This window comes from Strigops habroptila, chromosome 2 (genome assembly GCF_004027225.2).
Source record: "Strigops habroptila isolate Jane chromosome 2, bStrHab1.2.pri, whole genome shotgun sequence".
NCBI classification, from domain to species: Eukaryota; Metazoa; Chordata; class Aves; order Psittaciformes; family Psittacidae; genus Strigops; species Strigops habroptila.
In genome coordinates, this window is record NC_044278.2 from 93,959,948 (window position 1) to 93,980,170 (window position 20,223).

At 45.5% G+C, this 20,223-nt stretch overlaps 1 protein-coding gene across 1 annotated transcript in view; it reads right to left on the minus strand.

Annotated features, from left to right (window-relative positions):
* SIAH3 (siah E3 ubiquitin protein ligase family member 3) overlaps window positions 1-19,412 on the minus strand; it is a 45,849-nt gene extending 26,437 nt beyond the window's left edge. The window contains exon 1 of the mRNA XM_030476413.1: window positions 19,123-19,412. Within this exon, the coding sequence (XP_030332273.1) occupies window positions 19,123-19,257 (135 nt within the window). The 5' untranslated portion in view covers window positions 19,258-19,412. The remainder of the gene's footprint in view (window positions 1-19,122) is intronic.
* Between the last annotated feature and the right edge of the window lie 811 nt (window positions 19,413-20,223).

Consider the following 20,223-nt stretch of genomic DNA (forward strand, 5'->3'; position numbering starts at 1 on the left):
GATACTGTACTTTCTCTATGCAAACATCATTTCCTCAATGCACTTATGCTGATGTGTCTAAATGCACATATGTATGCATGCACATACAGACATCATCTTTGTTGCTCCAATTCAGCAGAAACCTGAGCCTAAATTTGAAATGTCACAGCTCAAATATAATCCCCTGAAAGAGTTTGAAATGCAGATCACCTCAGCAATCAGGTTCACAACATAACCCCTAAAACAGTAATTTGGTAACAAACTGAGATGAGAGAGCAAAAACATCTTAAACCAGCCTCACCACTGAAGCCTATTATGAAACTACCCTCTCCATCTCCAGACATTTAATTGCTACCTGGCTTTTGGCCACATTAAATTCCAGATAATTAATCCCCAAGCACCAGATTTTCACTCTGCCCTGAGACACTTCAACAGGTTTTCTTAGCGGTGGGCCCGAAATGATCATTTCCTGCTCTCAGTGCTGAACATGCAGTGCCAAGAAGTTTAATGCATAATGGTTTATAGCAGACCATTTGGCTATATTAAAGGGAAGAAAAAGACAGGAGAAAAGTACAAGCCCTGCACTGTCATCAGTTTCGCAGTGAATTTGAGTGATCACAAAAATGTAGATTTGAACACTTGCAGGACAATTACCCTGTTGCTCTCCACAGAGATTGGTTTGCAGAATAGCAAAATGCCATGCTGAGCTTCAGAGCTGCTGCCCACCAGTGTGCCGCCATGCACCCTGGGGTTGTTGCCTGCCCCACGGGGATATGACCAAACACATTCAAAGGGAAGGGACCAAAACACAGTCCCACTTTTTGGTACTGAAACCACCTCCCATTTCTGCTTTTCATTCTCCAGTTCTGGTTCAAAGGTGGATAAAATTTCAAAGAAATGAGCACGATGCAGTCCCTGTTGTGAAATAGGGACATGAAACTTAGCCGCAGTTTAGTCCTGAGTGCATCCTACCACAGCTTTAAGTCAATCTAAACCTCCTATTCCTCTTAATCATCAGAAGACATTGCTGTAGGTCTCCCCTCCACGACCATTGCTAGAGGAGGCATAGCTGGAAGAGAGCACTCCATGGGCAATGTCCAGGCACTGACCTCAGGGACAAACAAAAGGCATCTTGCATGAAATTATCGCTTTTGCCCCTGGAGACTCAACGGCATCTTCATTTTTATTATGATTTGGATAACAAGTTTAATGTAATATTGAGACAATGCAACACAGGTTTGAAAGTAAGTTTCTTAATTTATTATCTAGACTGTTGGGGCTGAGACAACAGTCAGGAGCTGAAATGTCCCCACACAGGTCCTGGTTTATGTACTTTGAGGTGAGATAGGGAAGAGTGTCTATCCTTCAGCGGGCGTCTTTTCTGGACTAAAACTGCTATCAGCTTACATTTATTTTTCTCTTTTTTAGCAATGTATTTCTGTTTGTTGTATGTGGAAGGTGCCTGGACTGATTATCTCCAAAACTAGCATAATTTCTGTAACTTCAAAATCCAATCTATTTTGATCAACTTCAAAAAAAGCCCCTTCTTTCTGCTGATGGGAAGGTGTGAACCTGTAAGTGCTGAGCTCCTGAGACTTCCCCTGACTTCAGAAGAGGTTTCATCTCTTGTTCTGCAGAATTGCTGTGAACACTTTCTTAATGAAAAGAGAGGAGACTGGGGCTTTCTCCTTTCTGTGTCATAGACCTTGCTTTAATCTCAGAAAGGCCTTGGTTTTTCCAGCTCTAAAACGTAGGTGACAGTATTTATAAACGGATGGGGAGTTTCCACTTGAGGAACATTTTATGAAAGCCTGGCTGTCTGCCAAAGGCAAGCATGATATTTTCCAGACCAATGAGCCATGGACTCTCTACTGCAGGAAAAGAAAGCACAAGAAGATCCAGTCCCCCGAAACAGGAGTTTCGATATTTAATTAGAACAGAATTGAAGTATTAAGGCACTGTAACACCGCCAGGCTGCTACCCCCCAGGCTGGAGGAGCAGAAAGCCCATGGCTGATCTCCCTGATGTGGGATGAGCAGGGCTTCTTCAGGAGCCCACAAGAGCAGGGAAGGTGCTCTCTGCCTGCTACTGGATTGAGAAACCAGCTGGGTGGGTCAGGATGTGACTTGGAATAGCTAAAGGGGCAATCTGGGAAAATGGGGCTTGGGGAGGATGCTGCAGCTACTGTGGGAAAGCAGAAGAGAGAGCCTGGACTCAGCTGTGAGGGGTAAGTGGTGTGCGCAGACAGAGTGCTGAAGCACCAGTCAGTGGTTTTGCAAGCTGGGGTGACTTTCACAAAGCCTCAGAGGGCAAAAAGTGCTGATCCAGCAGTTGAGATGAGCTGTAACTGCACCTGCAAAAGCTGGTAGAGAGAGGAGCACAGGGAAAAGACACCTTGAAGGGAACAGGTGAGCACCGAGGGAATGTAAGACTATTGCAAACCTATCCTGAGGAAGGGGAATGTCACCAAATCAATACAAACCTCTGTTACCCACCAGCTGTAATTGATTTTTCTGGGTTATTTCATTGCCTCCCCTCTAACTCCTTCTCAAAGTTACTGTGTTTTTTACAACGGACCCAGTGTTTCTGTGGGGATGTTGACGTTCTCCTGAGCAGGAGGGAGGGGATCCTTAATTTCCAGGCTTTTGGTTGCTATCTCAAGATACTGCTATTTCATCAACATTCAGGAAAAAAAAACCCGCTGAACAATGTCTTCCCAGCTTCCCCTAAGCCTTCCAAGGTAATCAAATGTAGCCTCTTTTTCCTGCTGACAGTACCATTTCTAAAAATATCATATTCTGCCCATGGACATGTGATCTCTGTCAATTAAAGTCATTGTGTGTGTGTGTCCAAACTAGACGTCTTTCTAAAAGACATCAGGGAGCTGAAGTTAGGGCCTTATGCTCCTGAGAAAGGATCTTGTGCAACTGGCCTGGTTAGATTACCATGAGAGCTGCTTCTAGCTTTAAATGATGTGAATTTATCTCTAGGAGGCAAGAAAATTCCACTGTACCCTCACCAAAGCTTCACACTGTGTTATGTCAGGGGGGTTTCAAAATGGGATTCCCCTTTTTGCCTGCCCCTGTCGCCAGCTTCTCAGGCTCCCTCCAGATGCTTGTCCTCAGTGATGGATGAACATGTTGTGAGTACACATCTTGTCCAGGGAGCTACACATTGAAGCACCACATTGTTACTAGGCCCTGAGAGACACAAATTCCCTTCCCAATTAATATTCATTAGTGTGCATATATCTTAACCCAGATCCGATGCACAGAAATGTGTTGTTCATGCTAAAAGTCTCCTCTCCCTTGACCATGACACGCCAGGAGCTTTACGAAAGTCCTTGGTACCTGCTGTGTCTACAGAAGGGTTGATTTATGGCTTGCTTAATGAACATTGTTTTATTGTATATTGATTTTCTGTGTGGTTAATAGTTTAACTTAAAAATTATGTGAAGGCCACAACTACGTTAAGCCTGTATGAACAGCAAAACACCCTGACATAATAGAGAAAAGATTGTTACTGGCCTGCAGCTGGTGCATTCTCTCTCTGAGAACCTGCTTAAGCATCATAGCTAACATGTCCTCTGAAATAATTTTTCTCAGAGGTGAGCTCATAAGCAAGCTTATTAAATACCAAATTGGTTATTGCAGGTGCATTTACTGGGCATGAAAATGTGATGCATCTCTGACATTTCCCTCTGAAAATACGTTTTAAATAAGTCGTTGGTAGTTAATTACCATACTGTAAAATTATGGCAAATAGATGTACTTTGGATGCTATAATGCAGCTGCTTTATGGTAATTAAATAACATCAATGGATTATGCTTAGATAAATATTCTGAAAAATCAGGAGCATCACATAATGGTATGGCATTTATAGCTTCTGGATTAAAGGAGGTGCAGAGGATATGCCCACATTAGCAAAAGGGGCAGCGCAGAGCATGTAGGAAGCGGCTGATTTGCAGCAAGCTATTATATTTTAAGAATGACCCACTCACACTCCTTGTTTCCTGGCCATGAAGTTTGGGGTGGCTGCCAGTGCTGAGCATACGCTACAGCTTCCTACCAGGATAGCACCCATGCATGAGCCACAGGGCACAGCTGCAGGCTTGGACTCTACACCCCTGCCACTCTTATCCAGAGAAGGATTTACCCCCTTGAGCACATACATTTCTTTCCTTCTTCAGCTTTGGGACTGGGTTTGAGAGGCAAGCCCACGAGAAGGGCAGGCTTCCTGCTCTTGCTCCTCTCTTTCTTTACAACTAAGAACAGCCACCCCAGGTTGATGGGGTTTGTGCTTTTTTGGACATTTGGCCACGACACTGTATTGCATCCAGATGCAGTTCAGCAGGTCACAAAGACCTGAGGTCACAAGCGCATGAGTGGCCTTAACCTTAAGTCACACATTGGAAGTGAAGATAGTACACACACAAAAATCCTTTGGAACCATCATTACTCATTTCCTATGGTGGCAGGCACCTGGAATATTAAGTTCCCCAGCAGGATAAAGGAAGATCTTGTCTTTAACCACATAGTACATGTACATCTATTAGTGCATGACATACCATTTTCATTTTACCCTGTCCTAAGGCAGTGCATGGTACCTCCTTGGATTTTCTGCCAGTTAAAACCTCCTGAAGATCACTGAGCTGACAAGTTTTTTTATTTGCCATGTGCCACTAGGACATTTTCTATGAGTATTTATGCCCCCTTGGAATTAAAGCCCAGAGACTGTACGGCTGTACTGCAGACACTGTGATTTCTGCTTCTGCTTCACAGCTGGGAAGTCATCATGGACTGAATGAGGCACAGTCTAATAGCTGTTGTGTGCAGGGAAACCAAGAAAACCCAAAGTGATGAAGAGCATTTTTGTTTATCAGTGAAGATAAGTGACATTTATATGCAGTGAAGCCTAAATGATTTATGATTGACCTCCCAAAGGTTTTGCCTTTGCGAGAGAAAAGCACAGAGGCTGCTGCACTGACACCCACTTTTCTGAAGAACCGCCTTCGACCTAGGTGACCGAATTTCGCTCTGGTTAGAAAGTAAAAGGTGCCAACTTTGCTGTCTTTGTTAGGGAAGAAGTCAAGGTGTTGGCACAGATCTGCCCCAAGCCTCAATGCACAATGACAAGGGAAGTTAGGAGGCTGAGCATGTCTCATGGTGTCTACCTCAGATCACCATTTTCTGTCCCCCTCCTGCAGCAGTCCCAGGTAGAGCAGACATTCCCCACTTGCCTCCTAAAGGCAGGGGGGGATGGCGTGCTGCGTAATGCTGAGGCAGCATGATTGCTTCATTCCATCTCAGTAGTGGCTGCATATTAACTGTGGATTAATGAGCCTCCTAAGTATTACTTAGTGCTGCTAAAATGCTTTAGTTTTCTACTCACAGTATAATCATCATTAAGGGATTAAGGTAAAAATATTATAAACTTAGGTGGCTACAATTAAGCTTCAGCATCCTCATTTTGAGCCTTACATATTTACAGCATGACTGTGATGTTGGAAGACCGTATCCCCCCAGCCTTATAGACACCAAAAGGATCATCAAATTCACAGTATTTATGGCAACAGGACCAGTTTTGTCCTCACACACATACAGCAGCTTAACCTACTACAGGAGATTTGACTACTTTGGCCTCCATCCCAAACCTCCTAACCAATGTCAAAGAACATTGTTCCCCACCTCATTTACAGAGGGAGAACCAAAGGTGTAGGTGCCTGCAGGGCACCCAGCTAGCTGATCCCTCCTGCAGCTCCGGCTGCACAGTGGACCACTGCAGCATGTGGATGTGCCCATCAGGTTTGGAGGCAGATAAATCACAGTGTCTTGTCAGGGTGCTGCAGTGAACAGATCCTGCCTCCTGCATGGCTTATTAGTTCAGGCACAGCACCCACCTAATGCAGCTATTTATCTGCTAGGCTCAGACTGGCTTGTATCCAACCTCTGCTGCATCTGTTCTCTGTCCTTTCTCACGCTCCAGCTCCTGGGGCAAGCAGGGCAGGACATGGGCAGCCTTATAGTGCTGTTGGTGAGCTCAAAGGCTCTGTTTGTAAAAGCAGTTTTGGGTACAGAGGTAAGCACAGCAAACTCTGTCACTGTTAGCTGTAGCTGGGTCCAGAGCATTGGGTCAGCCATCAATGAGTGCTCTCCAGGGAGCTCAGGCTGATTTTGGCCATGAACTTAGGAACAGATGCTCACTGGATGGCTCTTGGGGAAGCCTAGTGATACCTGCCAAGAGGTGAGATTGTTCATCACCAGGGAAACAAATTATCCTCAAAACTGCGCTTAGGCTGTGGGACTTCTCAACTGCAGTGGCTGGGCTAGGTTCTTGCTCATCTTTCAACCCTTGGCTATTTGCAAACACCAGGTGGCACTGGTCTTACTGGAGTGCCTGAGCTGTAATTACTGGTCGGCCAGGACTGGAGCTGGCTGCAACCCACTGCGTAACTTACCTGTAGAGAACATCCAGGTCCTTTTCCATGGAAAACAACTCAGAAGCTACTTGAGCTGAAAGTTTCTTCTATATTGTGAAAGTCAAGACGCAAATGTTACTATTACAAAAAAAACACTGAATGTCTACTTTTGGCATCAATTTATTTTCCTTATGAGTAAAGAAAAGGTCTTCCCTTCCCCAACATCTGCTTCATCAGACTGAGTTCTCATGCTATATGCTGTCGATTGGCCTCTGGCAAATTAAAGTTGCTTTAGTTAAAGCAGCAGATAGGCAAAACACCCAGATGCAGCCTGGATTTATCTGTGAACTGGGATGTGGTTTTCTAATCACTAGCTTACTATTAAGAGAATTATTAAGAAATACCTCACCAGTATGCTCGTGTTTAGCTGCAACACCAAATTATGTGTTGCCTTGTGAAGCTCCTGGAGATTAAGCTGGCTTCAGATCTGTTTTCTAATAGTGCCTTTGTCTTTTACCAACAGCCTGAAAGAAAATTCAGTCTTTATAATCAGTTATTTACAAACCAGTGGTTATGTTTGTGCAACATTGCATGACCTTACTGTTTTTAAGTCTCTTTTTTGAAATATTTTCTATGGCAGAAGAAACTCAGTGAAGGTTTTGTTTTATTTTTAAAGCTGTATTATTTCCCATATGATTTAGACCTTTGAGATTCCAGGGCTGGAATTATAAGTGCATGAAATATTCCAGTTGGACTATAAGAGGGAAACAAGATGAAATGACACTGAATAACTGCCAGCATTTGTGTCTGTTTTCCTGCCACACTTTAAATCTTGACCTGTGAATAACCATGAATTATCTGCAAGTAAACACACCCCTATTTGTAAGGAACATGCTCCTGCTTCATTGCTGCCGCCTTTAAGTTTACATTCTGCCATGGTTGGCATGTGGCTGTGGAAAACATGTCTTTTCAGCCACTCCTGAAAACACAGATAATGAGACATCTAAAGCTGGCTACATGCCTTGAGGTAAGTATTTATATAGGATACTACTTGACTCAACAGGGATAAAGAGGTTCCCTAAAAACATTTGTCACAATGATGGCAGAGAGAAAACTAAACAAGTCACACAAGCCCCTGACTGCATCACAACTACTCTGTAGGAATGAGAGGAGAGAAAAAGAAATGCAACCATCTCTCCCAAGGCAACAAACCTTAGACACCAGCAAAATATTTTTCAAGGACTGATGCCTCAGCATTCTGTCAGATATCCTCTAGTAAAGCTTGCTGTGGTGGCCTAGGACATTCCTGTTCCCAGTGCCTGCATGGCCACTGCCAGGACTCACATACCTACAGACAGCAGCAAAGGGAAACATGCCTGCGTTTCAGCTGCCTTGTCAGTCGGACATACTAGTGCAAACTCTTTTAATAAACCCAAAAAGGCCTACGAAATGGGTTAGGAGTGGCATGAGGACCAAGCTTTATCTCCGTCTCTGCTGTCCCTGCACCAGGGCAATGACAGCTTTTAAGGGACCAACAAAGTCATGTGGGATGGCGATACTTTAAACTGCCCCAAGAAAATACAGGTCACCTACAGACTTCCATACTGCAAACCATGAGCTGGCCTAAAAAGGCTGGGTAAAACAGCATTACCTCACCTCTAGTGACGCTATCTCATCCTGAGTCACCAAAATCTGTGTAACACCTCTGGATTTCACTGATCAAAGATAAACAGAAACAGACTTCATCGAGCCTGAGAGCAGAAGCAGAATCCAGGCAGGGAACAGAAGCAATGTTACCTAAGTAGAATCTCTGCTTTGTACCTCTTTGCATAGCTAATTAACACAGCTTGCATGCCAAAAAGTGGATCTGAAGCATTAGAGATCCTGCCTTTGAGGGAAAGTAATCATGAAGCAGTTAATTGAATAAGCGCAGGGAAAGTTCGTTCAGCTGGCAGCCATCCCATAAGGAGAATGAAAGGCAGATTTATCCAAGTGGATTATTTGCTCCATGTGACCTGTTCCATGTTATTTGCTCCACTCAGGGCTCTTTAGGAACATGTTTACTCTTGTGCCACAGTGTAGTCTTTTCCAATAGACGTTGAGCAACCTGTCCTCTCCCCTTCAGAGTTTATTTTGTATTGATTGTAATTACCAATATGGATGCTTATTCCAAAGCATATTTTGAAATATATCTTGCTCTCTTTGCCATCCCTCGTCTGACACAGTGGCCTCCTTTTCAATCCACACTGATTTCACTAGCTGGTAATATCCCTGGGCTTTGGGCTACCACCAGGATTTGCAGTTCTGATGAGTTTAAATTACCAGATACTTGTGTAGCTGGTATAGCTCCGTAATTTTTCTCTGATGTTGGGATCCCGTGTTGATTCTTGGAATCCTGAGTGTGTCCCGTATGTCCATCTTGATTCTTTTCAGATATGTCTTTCAAATATTTGTCCCTGCCCATGGCAGAGGGGTTGGAACTAGATGATCTTCAAGGTCCTTTCCAACCCAAACCATTCTGTGATTCTATATGACTTTGGCTTGGTTGCTAATGCAACCATTTGATGATTACCCTTGAAACCCTAACACTGCTGCACCCTTCCTTGCACACCAAGATATGTTTTTATACAGGATTGCAGGGTCAGAGCAATTCAGGTGGGAAAGGAGCTCTGGGCATCATATTTTCCAACCTCTGCTCAAAGGATAGTCAACTGCAAAGACAGGTCATGTTGTTCAGGGTCCCATCAAGTTTTTAAAATCTCCAAGGATGCAGATCACAGAGCTTCTCTGGGCAGCCTGTGCTAGTGCCTCACCATTTCTATGAGAAGGACTTTTTGCCTCATATGTACTAAAAATATCCCTTGTTTCAGCTTACGTCTGGTCCTTGTTCTCCTTGGTGAAAGCATCAGTGATTTCTTTACATGCTTTGCATGAAATTCTCTGTTGTCAGTCCAAAAAGTTACTCCCTTTTTTTTTTCTCTGTGAGAAGTTTCTTCTAGCAGAAATAAACTGAAAGCTCTCACCCTGTAGTCGTGTTGCCACACCTTTTTTTGCTATATCTGAAATCTCCCTCAAAGCTTGCTTTTGGGAAGTGGAAAGAAGGTTGTCAGATTATCTTACCTGAACCTGTGTAAAATAGTAGTGAATCTAATACTCAGTATTACTGTGCCCAAACTTCTGTATTTATCTTAAGGAGACAATTATCCCGATTGGGTTTTCTTTTGCATAAGTCAAAGGAACTGTATGGTAACGGCGGGGTTCATTTCATCTAACTTTAGCTAGACAAAAATGACCTATCCATTCCAAGCTAGTTTTCTGGCTTCCTAGATTGTCAGTGGCAAGAAAGACAGCCTTCCTTTGAGGACAATTCTTCTCATTGATGCTAGACTCCAAAAGATGTTGCACCACATAGATGTCCTCAGCTCTCAGGTAATACAAGTAGTGAACTCACAGTACTGCCCCATAAGCAAAGCACTGGCCCCGCTGGTCTGTAGCATGCCTTTTCATACTAAGGGGGTCCAACCAGCAGAAATAACACATCCCCATGTGCAAACATGTCTCGTCTGGGCAGATGACGCAATGCAGCAGTGAGACATCTAGTATTACTTCCCTATTGAAGAAGGTGTCTTCAATCCGCCCTGTGCTCTTCATAAAAGACAGATAAGTTTGCTATTCTCCAGCAGGTTTTTCATATGGTCTTTTGCTGGATCAAGTTTTTTAGAAGTATGTCTGAATAAGGGTCTGATTCTGAAAAACATACATATATTTGAATCTGTGCACATGCTTGACACTGAGCCTCTGAGTGGTTTTGCTGGCTCTACCAGGGCACTACCATGATCAACCCACCTGCCACCATCCTGCTGCTTCCATTTCAGCCTTTCATTTCCACAAAGCCTGAAGGTGACCATAATCGTCCCCTTACCCTAGCTGCTCTATGTAATCCTCGTGTGGTGGTTATTTACTACATTTTCACACCTATTACTTTGCTTATTTTCCACATGTCAGTTCCAAAGTGTGGGCAAATGTTTTCATCCTCTGCTGATGTGGTTTTCTGCTCCGTAGCATCCACCTCCTTGCTCATCTATAGTATTTGTTTTCTGCATAAGGGGATGTTACTGATTTAATCTTTTTCTGTCTCATTTATGATCCATTTCTCTATTTCTCTTTCTATTTCAGCTGACACTTGATATGAGTGTGCTATCTTTTGTTTAAGATATTCACAAGGACCTGTGTTTCTCTTCTGACACATTTCCCCAGGGTTGATGGGCAATTCGCCAGCCAATCAGGAGCTTAATATTTGGATGTTTAAAATACCAGTAATATCACTAAAGCTGTGCAAATGATCTATTTTTTACCGAGGAGGACAACCTGGAAGGAAGTTTAGGTTAGATATAAAGAAGAAGTTCTTTACAGTGAGGGTGGTGAAACACTGGAATGAGTTGCCCAAGGAAGTTGTGAATGCTCCATCCCTGGCAGTGTTCAAGGCCAGGTTGGATGGAGTCTTGGGCGACATGGTTTAGTGCAAGGTGTCCCTGCCCATGGCAGAGGGGTTGGAACTAGATGACCTTAAGGTCCTTTCCAACCCAAACCATTCCATGATTCTATGATTCTAAGAGTGGTTTCAATCTGGATCAGCTCAGAACAGAATTGCTCTGGAAGAAAAGACTAGGACTGAAAGTACTGCATCTGGTCTGGAAATAACTGGTTAATCCCTTTCCAAAGTTGTTTCAAACATTTCTACCTGTTAAAAAAAGCACACCAAAAAAACCCATGCCAACTACTCAGAGGTCTCTGCCATTCTCCCCCAGCGGCACTTCTGTGTTGTTGCTGAGACTGAAGGGGAGAGCTAAAGATAAACCTATTAATGTTATATAAGACACTCAGAAATGCCTCTAATTAGATAAAAGTGCTTCAAATTGTACACTGCATATGTGTCAGGCAATTTATCCAGTTCCAGCAGTGCCAGGACACTCTTCCCTCTTTGGAGGAGAACAGTGTGGGAGAGCTGAGCAGGAGTATTGCAGGTGGCTATTAGCAGCAGGTTACCCAGAGCAATTTTCAGGACATCTCCATGCACAACTGAAATGTTGCCATTCAGCACAGCCCTCAATAATCCTCAGGGGTAAGAGCTTCGTAGGAGGTTGTGAGAACTAGCTGAGGCCACTGCTCTTTCCAGCTGCTTGCTCCTGTGGCATGGAAGCAGAAGGGACTTGTGCCTACTTTGGAACTGCACACACCAGATCGCCAGTTTAAACCCCTGCTGAAAGTGGATTTGCTTCACCACACCAAAGCAGAGGGAAGATATTCTCTTTTGCCAGGACTGGTGAAGGGATCATGATCGTGGATCACTGGGCTGGGTGGACAACAGGTAGTCGTGACACCTCCAGCTGGATCTGCCTGCCTGAGCCCCATCCAGTGCACAATGGAAATTAGCTTTTGCTTTTGCAAGCATGTGAGGCACTTTGCTTCTTTGCCAGCTGCATCCACAGCAACATTTAGTTGGGTTTTGCAGCTCTCCTCATCTTGTTGGTAATCATTTTAAAGCTGGACTTAATCTGTCACTGGGAAATTGGTGGCACCAAACAAGCTGAGGATTGAATGATTGTGATTTCTTCTGAAAGAGCTAAGAGAAAAATAAGAACTCCAAAGTTGCAGTGAAGTTAGTGATGCTTTCCTTTCAGCAGGAGTAAAAAAGGCCCAAAATTATGTTATTGAGCAATAGATGAAGACAATCTTTTGCTTTAAGACTTTGATATAGCAGAGAACGGGCAGGATGAGGACAACAGCACATTAAAAAAGGTACTGAATAAAGAGACAAGGTATGGAAAGAAAGAAAGAAAAATAACACAATCTGATAAGATATTTAGTGTCTCAGCATCTGTGTTTTTAATTTCCAAATACAGCACATGCATACAGAGGTGGGCTGGGAAGTTGCCTCCGTGTTCAGCCAGACCTAAGCAGAGACTTCAGGCCCAGGATCTCTCCAGCTCCATCAGAAGCTGTGCCCAGATCAGCTGAACTTGATGGTGGCTCAGCTCTGCTTGCTTCTGTTGCAAAAATCACACCAAAACCAGGCCTAGCATGTTACCTGAATTTTGTTCAGCTCTCCACAGGAATTCTCTCCTTTTTGATGGCCCTAGTGCCTCCCGGCACCCACCTCCAGCGGCTCCAAGGAGGACCATGCCTCTGCACCATGCTGTGCCCTGCCCAGCCATGTGTGCCTGTGGCAACACCACTGAGAGGTGTTGAGAGTCACAGTCATCTCTCCCATGCTCACTCAGCCCTTAGTAAAGCTGGGTAAAGACTGCTCTCCTCCCGCCACTCTGTGAAATTATTGCAGGATTCACACTTTTTCCCACTTTTGCACCTGGCTGAGGGACACTGGTTGCCCATTGTGACAGGAAGGTTTTGGGGGTGCCAGGAGGGACATAAAGTTCCAACTCTGAGCCAGGCAGGACAAGGATTGTCGGCTTTCTATGGCGAAGGAAGTGTCAAAGCCCAGGAGAGACAGAGCACAACCACAGCAGCTCCCTTCCCTTGCTTTAAAGGAGCTCTTAGGATCAGCTGTGCTTTAAACTTGATTTTTAGGATTAATTAAGAACCTCAGATTGTCTCTGAGAAAAAAGTGGAAGTTGCTGCATGCCCCCCAGCTAAGTGTGCTGGGAGGTCTTTGATACCAGCAGAGACTCTTCATGGTTAAACAAAAATCTATGCTCTGTCAACTGTGATTTTGAGGCAAAATTCATGATGCTTGGGAACCTGGCCTGGGACTTTTTAACATCTGGGGCTTGCAGGACCATATTCGTATTCTACTGAGGCAACCAACAATGTGTGTTGATTAATGCCAGTAGTGGTAATGTCCGCGGATGACTTACATCTGCTGGGAAGCAGACTGACATGTCTCCACTCCTTTCATGTAATCAAGGCTTATATTAAAACATCCCTCTTTCCTCTGCACCCTGTGTGTTAGCCACTGCAATTTCTTTGGGGCAGTATTTCTCTTGAGGGATGTATCTGGGCTGTTATATCTAACCCAAAGCGCTGCACTGAGGAATTCTGGATATGCCTAGCCGTAGCAGAGTGGGTGGATTACAAAGCAATATGTGGTGGTGTTTGATGGCCACTCCTTACCCTGCTGTCAAACACCCTGTCGAGGGGAGAGGCATTTCTCTAATATTAAAATAACAGCACCATATTCCATTGATAGCCTCTGACTTGAAATGTCCTGCAACTAGATCAGGTTTGTTATTGAAATTCCCCCCCCAAATCAAGCATGAGCAGGAAAAGACTGAATGCTTACCCACTCTTTCCCATCTCCAGAGCTGTAGCATGACAGGCAGAGCCAGTTAACAGCAGTAAGTAATTAGGGGTAGGAGGTGGGGAGAAGGAAACTGGAGCATATTAACAAAGAATCTCCTGACATGGCAGCTTTTTCCCTCCCTCTCCTTCCACCAAGGAGACACTATAACTGTTATTCTGGGAGACCACGCTGGAGCTTGGAGTTGCTCTGCTTTGCAGCATGCTTGGAGTAAAGCCCATGCCACCCTGCACTATAGTGCAACCTACCGTGGGTTGCACATACACAGAGTCTGTGGGCTCAAGGTTAATGGGTTACAATAGAGGGGAGCTCAAAGCAGTGGCGTTGGTGGATGGAGAGCCCTCAGGGAGAGCTGCTGGAGCATGCAGCTCTGCAGGTGGCTGCGGACGCATGCACAGAGGCTCCCACGGTGCTCGTGGTCATCTTGGTTTCCAGTTTTGCCCACTGAAACCCCTTCAAACAGAGGCAGGGCTGAAAGAGGGGTGGTAGAGCAGCGCTGCTTGCTGCCATCCACACCCCTACACAAGGATTTGAATATCTGAGGTGCGAAGTGCCCACACAGCCCTGGCCCACAGCTGGGATGGGACCCAGGTGCCTTGCCAGGAGCCTGGGTTTGCAGGCAGCAGGGGATTTTGCAGCCCCTCTCATCATGGCTGTCACCATCCTGCTGGTCACTGGGGCCAAACACCACTTGGGCTCCCCAAATCACAGCCCTGCATGGGAGATTTGAGGTTGTCCGGGATGAGATGGTGTCAGAGGGTGTCTGGGGGTTGTTAGCAGCAGGTTTCAGAGTCTCTCTCCTTGTTTCCACCACATAAATAAATAAATCTCATGGGGTTATAATGCACTATAGTACTGTAATCCTGCTGGAGATAAAGTGGATTACAATGCTATTTGGCTGGCCATTGTGTGCAGAGCCAAACTGTTCTAACAGGATTCAAACCCCTTCCCTAACTTAGAGCAGATTTGCTTGTTGCTTTAAAAAATAGCTAGGCGACAGCTTGGCCCCATAAACCATGCTACAACCCTTTTTGAATATAAGATTGTTAACTATTTATGCCCTCCTTTAAATATGCTTCTTTTTATAATTCAGTGAGTTCCTTAAAGTCCTACAGAGACAGAGATGGGTGTTTTTTACAAGCAGAACATAACCACACTTTTTTACTCTTTACAAGAACATTTTTCACACTCCCCAAAGAGTTAAAGTTGCGTGTAAAAAGCTAGTAAGTCCTTGAACAGAGAAAATCTCTTTTACCCAGCTGTACACAGCACCTCGCAAAGCATTGGTACCAGCTGGGCTGTGGTTGCACAGCAGTCCCCTGCCATGTGCAATGGCTGGTTTTTGGGGCAGGGACCGATGCCAGCTAAAGAGCAAGGACACGCCACCCACCTTTGGCTTCTCCCCAGGTTGCAATTAGCAGTGCTGGGGACAATTGTTATTAGAGGTGAAAATGCACAGGAACTCACTGAGCCTCATCTCCACAGGACCATGAAACACTCCTCATTTCTTCCATGCACACAGAGTATCTTAAAACTTTCCCTGCATGCTGGGGCCTGCAGCCAGCAGCAGAAGTGGTGCTCCTGTAATTAACACTGCCTTGGAGGGAGGAGCCACTTGGCTGGGGAGCTCTGTTGCCTGGCAGTGCCTCTCCAAGGGGAGATGTCATGGTGACCATATGCTTGAAGGAAGGCAGGTTACAAGGTAATGCACATAATATGGTAGAGAAAGAAGGTGACCTATAGAAGTGCAGTAAATATGTGGTTTTCTCTGCTTGGCAAGTGAATTTTGATCCCAGCATAACACTGCTTCATAAGATGCTGCTGCCATGCCTGCCTGGGGAATATTGTGGGTGGACAAAGAGCAGAAAGCAGCCAGAAGACAAAGTGGCTCTGAAACAACCCTCCCACCCCATTCATACCCCGGCCAAACAAGTGAAACAGAGGGAGATGGTTGCAAAGCTGTCTTTCCTTGTTTAAAGCCGACTGCATCAGCCTGTCGTGCACAGGGAAAATAGCAGCAGATCAATAGAGGTGTCTGTGCTGACACTCTTGCCATCTTGTCCTTTAAGATACACTGAAGCACTCATCAGCCTTCTCAGTTAATGAGCCTTTCAGTGGGAAGGAAGACATGGGTTTCTAAGTGTGTGCTTCTCTGCCAACCTCCGGACCTCTCCTAAAGAAAGAAGTGATGGATGGGCTCTGGTCACGGTCAGAGGTCCTGCTGTGACTGCAGTGACGGTGTGCTGACATAACTTTACTGGAGGCCCCCTTTGGTCTCGCTGTGGGCCTGTGACAGCACAAGCTGGTGTTAGTTTTCCCTGGAGGGTACCAGGGCTTCCCTGCCCTCTGCTGCTCACTGAGAGGTTTACATGATACAAATCTCTGACACACATATGTGATCACCAGCCATGGGTCCTCGGGATGGCTGGATCCCACCACCATCCCCGAGCACCCCCCTGGGTGGAAGGAGGTCCTGCTGCAATTTGACTTTAATGAAGTTATGCGTGTTGGCACTGATTGAGGACCTGACCTATGTGAGGGATGTCAGTGTGCATAATCACATCAGAATACGATGCCTGTCATTTATCATTTGCACCGGTGAGCCAGGAGCCCCCTCACCTGGGTGCTGTGGAGATATAGGATAAAATAATCCTTTTGCAAAGAGCTTACAATTCTGGAGTAAGCACAAACATTTAAACTTTGAAGGGAAGGGAGAGAAATTATATTGCTTCTAGCCCTTGTTTCCTAGCAGGCATGTATTCATCGACCACAAACCTTAATACAGTTTTCACTCCACTTGTCAATTGTTCAGATAGATTTGGGGACTGTCAGCAAAATGTTACAGTTGAAATGACCCAGCTAGAAATAGTAGACTGTGAAGCATCAAAGTAGTCATAATACTGTAAACCACCTCAGAAGAATATGTTTGTGCCTTTCATTTTTAATGTTCCCTCAGGTGTCGTTTGGCATAGAGGACAGGCTTGGGGGTAGGATTTCCCTGTCCCAGCTTCAGAAGTCCCTCTGCCATTTTGCTGGAGGGAGAAATCACAACCTCCCTGTGCATCCCCAGGGGAGAAACTGGTACCCCAAGAAGGAGGTTCATGTGGCTTGTCTCTGACATCAGATTTTGGGCAAGGTGCCTTGCTGGCTGGAGGTGACCACCTCTCCACCACCAGGCAAGAGCTGGTGCCATGCTCAGGGGCAGCTGGTGTTCTTGGAGGGGGCAGTGCTGTGCTGGGCACAAAGGGGTCTAACTCACTCTGCCACTGAGCGGTGATGGGTTCCTTACAGAGATGATGGGCCAAACTGAGCACCTTAAAAGCAGATCAGAGCTAAAGCCCACCATATCTACCCAGCTGTATGTGAGCTGGGTAACTCAGGAGCACCTTCAAAGCATATTTCACTTTACAGTCAGGGTTTGCTTTTTTCAGAGCAGAGACGTTTCTTGTCAGCCTGTCCATCTGTCTGGTGTCTCAACAGGCCTTTGTGGGGAAACGTGCCACAGGGTTCCCACTGCAATCTTATCAGGGGAGCAATTCCCACCCAGGTCAAGACAATTCTCACTGGAGCTTCACTGAGGTGTTGGACCTTTTCCTAGAGGCTCCCATTTGTTTCCAGGAGAGTTTTGCATCCTAATATCAAGAGCTGTCAAGACAGTACCAAGACGGTATCTCTACCGGGCTTTGGGTCTGAGCAGTGAAGAGCTTGGTCATGGGGGATTTTAATAAGCTGAAATGCCCGATGTGTTTAACAGAGACGAACAGAATCATTAACATTTTCTGGTATGCTCAAAGGTAAAATTTTGCAGCTCACACAGTAACAAATCTGCAATTCGAGAGGACCTGAGCTGATAAATTCAGGTCTAGTCCTAGATACCAGTGGAGCAGTCAGCAGACACCCCTCTGTGTGCTTATGGGACCTCATCAGACAGTGCCACAGGCACTGAAATTGCGTTGTGACCTTCAATAACCTTTTTTCTGCTCTTTTTTTTTTTTAATTAAAATTATAGATGAAAGTAGCAGGAGACAGCCCCTTAAAAGGGGTCAGCACAGAAACATTCACTTACAGAATCTCTCCATGCACTTAGGAACGCGGCTGCTTCTTTTATCCATTCGGATCCTTTCAGATAACGACAGGGCTGCATGTTTTTAAACAGCTTGTGTCATTACAGGAGGAATGCCAGGAGAGGCGAGCCCGCACCCGAGCAGTGTGTCCCTTGGGAATGCCTGCCCCAGCCGGCAGCACTCATCAGGCTGAGCACAGTGCTTGCAGTGAAATCCTTTCCTTGCAGTGAAATCCTCTCCTTGCAGTGAAATCCTCCTGGAGCTGGTGCCCTGCTAGGAACAACCTCTCCCTGCCTGAGCACAGCCTGAGGCTGAAAATGCAACTCTGGGAAATCTGCTCTGAAGAGGGATTCAACCCATCAATGGACCTCCCAGGGACCCACAGTTCAGGAAGCATGCTCCCCGCAACCCCTCCGAGTTCCTTGCAGGGGCACCGGTAGATCCAGAGATAAGTTGTCCTGAATTAAACTCATTTCAGAGCTTGTGTTGGACTAGCGGAGCAGCATCACAGGTCAGGTCCGCAAGGACTTCCCGCAAAACAGGAGACACTTTGTTAAAGTTGGTCATTCACTACCATGATAAAGTAATTTAAGCCTCCCAGGTGCTTTCTCCCCCTGCTGTTCCTTCTCTATGTACAAACATCAGCGCTCTGGCATAGACAGAGCTGATGCCACTTTCTCAGTGAAAATCCAGAACTGAGCGTGTAAGAGAAATGTTTTACGGGGACTATAAATAGTTTTGCATTAAGGCAAATGTATTCTCCTGCCTAAAATAGATTCACCTTGCAAACAGCTTAAGGACAGTTCCAGTGCCAGAGGAACGCCTTCAGACTCCCTTCAGGAGACAGGAACAGACTTTTTCCTCCAAAAAGCAAGCAAGACCGGCAGCTGGAGACCCCTCTGCTGCCACCCGCCCTCTCGCTGCTCCCCACTGCCTGGCAGAATCCCGCTGTGCTTGGGCATCAGCCTGGGAGACCCCCCAGCATCCTTCTACCAAAAAGGAATGTGAATTCATCCAACTAACTTCTCCATTCGTTTTTTCCGGACGCTTGCAACATGCCTTTCACATGGGTGAAAGGGATGAGGAAACTTTGGGGAGGGGGAGAAGCAACTTCCCACGATCGCTTGGAGCAGAGGGTTGCTACTCCTTCACTCCAAAGGGAATCATGCAGCAAGACAATGCAAACATCCTCTCTGCCAGGGCTGCAGTGTGTTAATGGCACTCTCCCTTGCTGCCAGAGCATCATTTCATTCCCTGCAGAGAAACGCAGTTGGGGGGGGGGGGGGGGGGGGGTGTGGGAAGCCAAGAAGATGTCAGAAGAGGAAAAATATTTGTAACTCACCTTTAGGCTGTGCGTTGGGTTGACAACGCAGACAAGTTGCCCGGCAGCTGAGAAAACCCTCTTTGCCTTGTAGTGCTGAAACCGCAGATGAATAAGATCTAACACAGCCCCAAAGCACTGGGTGAAGAAAAGCATCACAACTTTTGGCGTTGCTGCCGCTGCTGGTGCTGCTGCTGCTGCTGGCGGTGGGCAGAGGAAGCAGAGAGGGAGCCCCTGAGTCCTTGAGCCCGGGGAGGGAGTGCAGGCGGTGTGAGCTACGCTCCGGCACAGCTTAGCATGCCTTCATATTCATCATCAAAATAAGACGGGAAGAGGCTTGCAGCAGCAGGGCGGCCAATGGAAAGGACAGAAATGTTATCCTTGAGGTCCGGAGACAGCCAATAACGAATGCCTCCCCTCCAGAAACTCCCTGATGAATTGAGCCTGGTGGAGAATGTATTATTGAACATTACCATACATCAGCACATTGAATTTATCTTGTGATTACAGCCAGTCATACATAAGGCTGTGGAGATATGCAGACAAAATTGATTGCTTAACGTCTCCATTTATTAATTGCCTTAATTTAATGAAAGAGCATTCAGATACCTAAGCTAAATGTAAGACATAGGGAAGCAGCCCACCAGTGAAACTGTTAGAAAGTAGCAAAAACAGGTTAAGTAGACTGTGTTTTGCTGAAGGAGAGAAATCAAATATTCAAAGAGAGTTACAATTCCTTGCAGGGGTTAAGCAGAAATAGAGCTCGTTATATAAATAGATTCACATTTGTGCATTTGCAGGCTTTGATTTGGATCTTCACCACTCTGAAGTTTTCTAAATCTTATGTTCTGCTACTTCAGAAGGGTCCCAGCACACAGATAATGCTTCCCTCACCACTAAAAATAAGGGAGGTCAGGTCTCAGGTCTGGTGTAAGTTGGGATAACTTCATTTAAAGTCAGCAATGTTTTCCTGATTTACAGTTGCTGGTGGATCAGGTCCATTGCACACAAAACATGGTAATTACTGTATGTTGGAACTAAGAGAGCATAAAAAGGCACAGAGCATGCTTCTAAATATAATGAAATACAAGATGCATGAGAGCACACACAGAGAGAAACTTG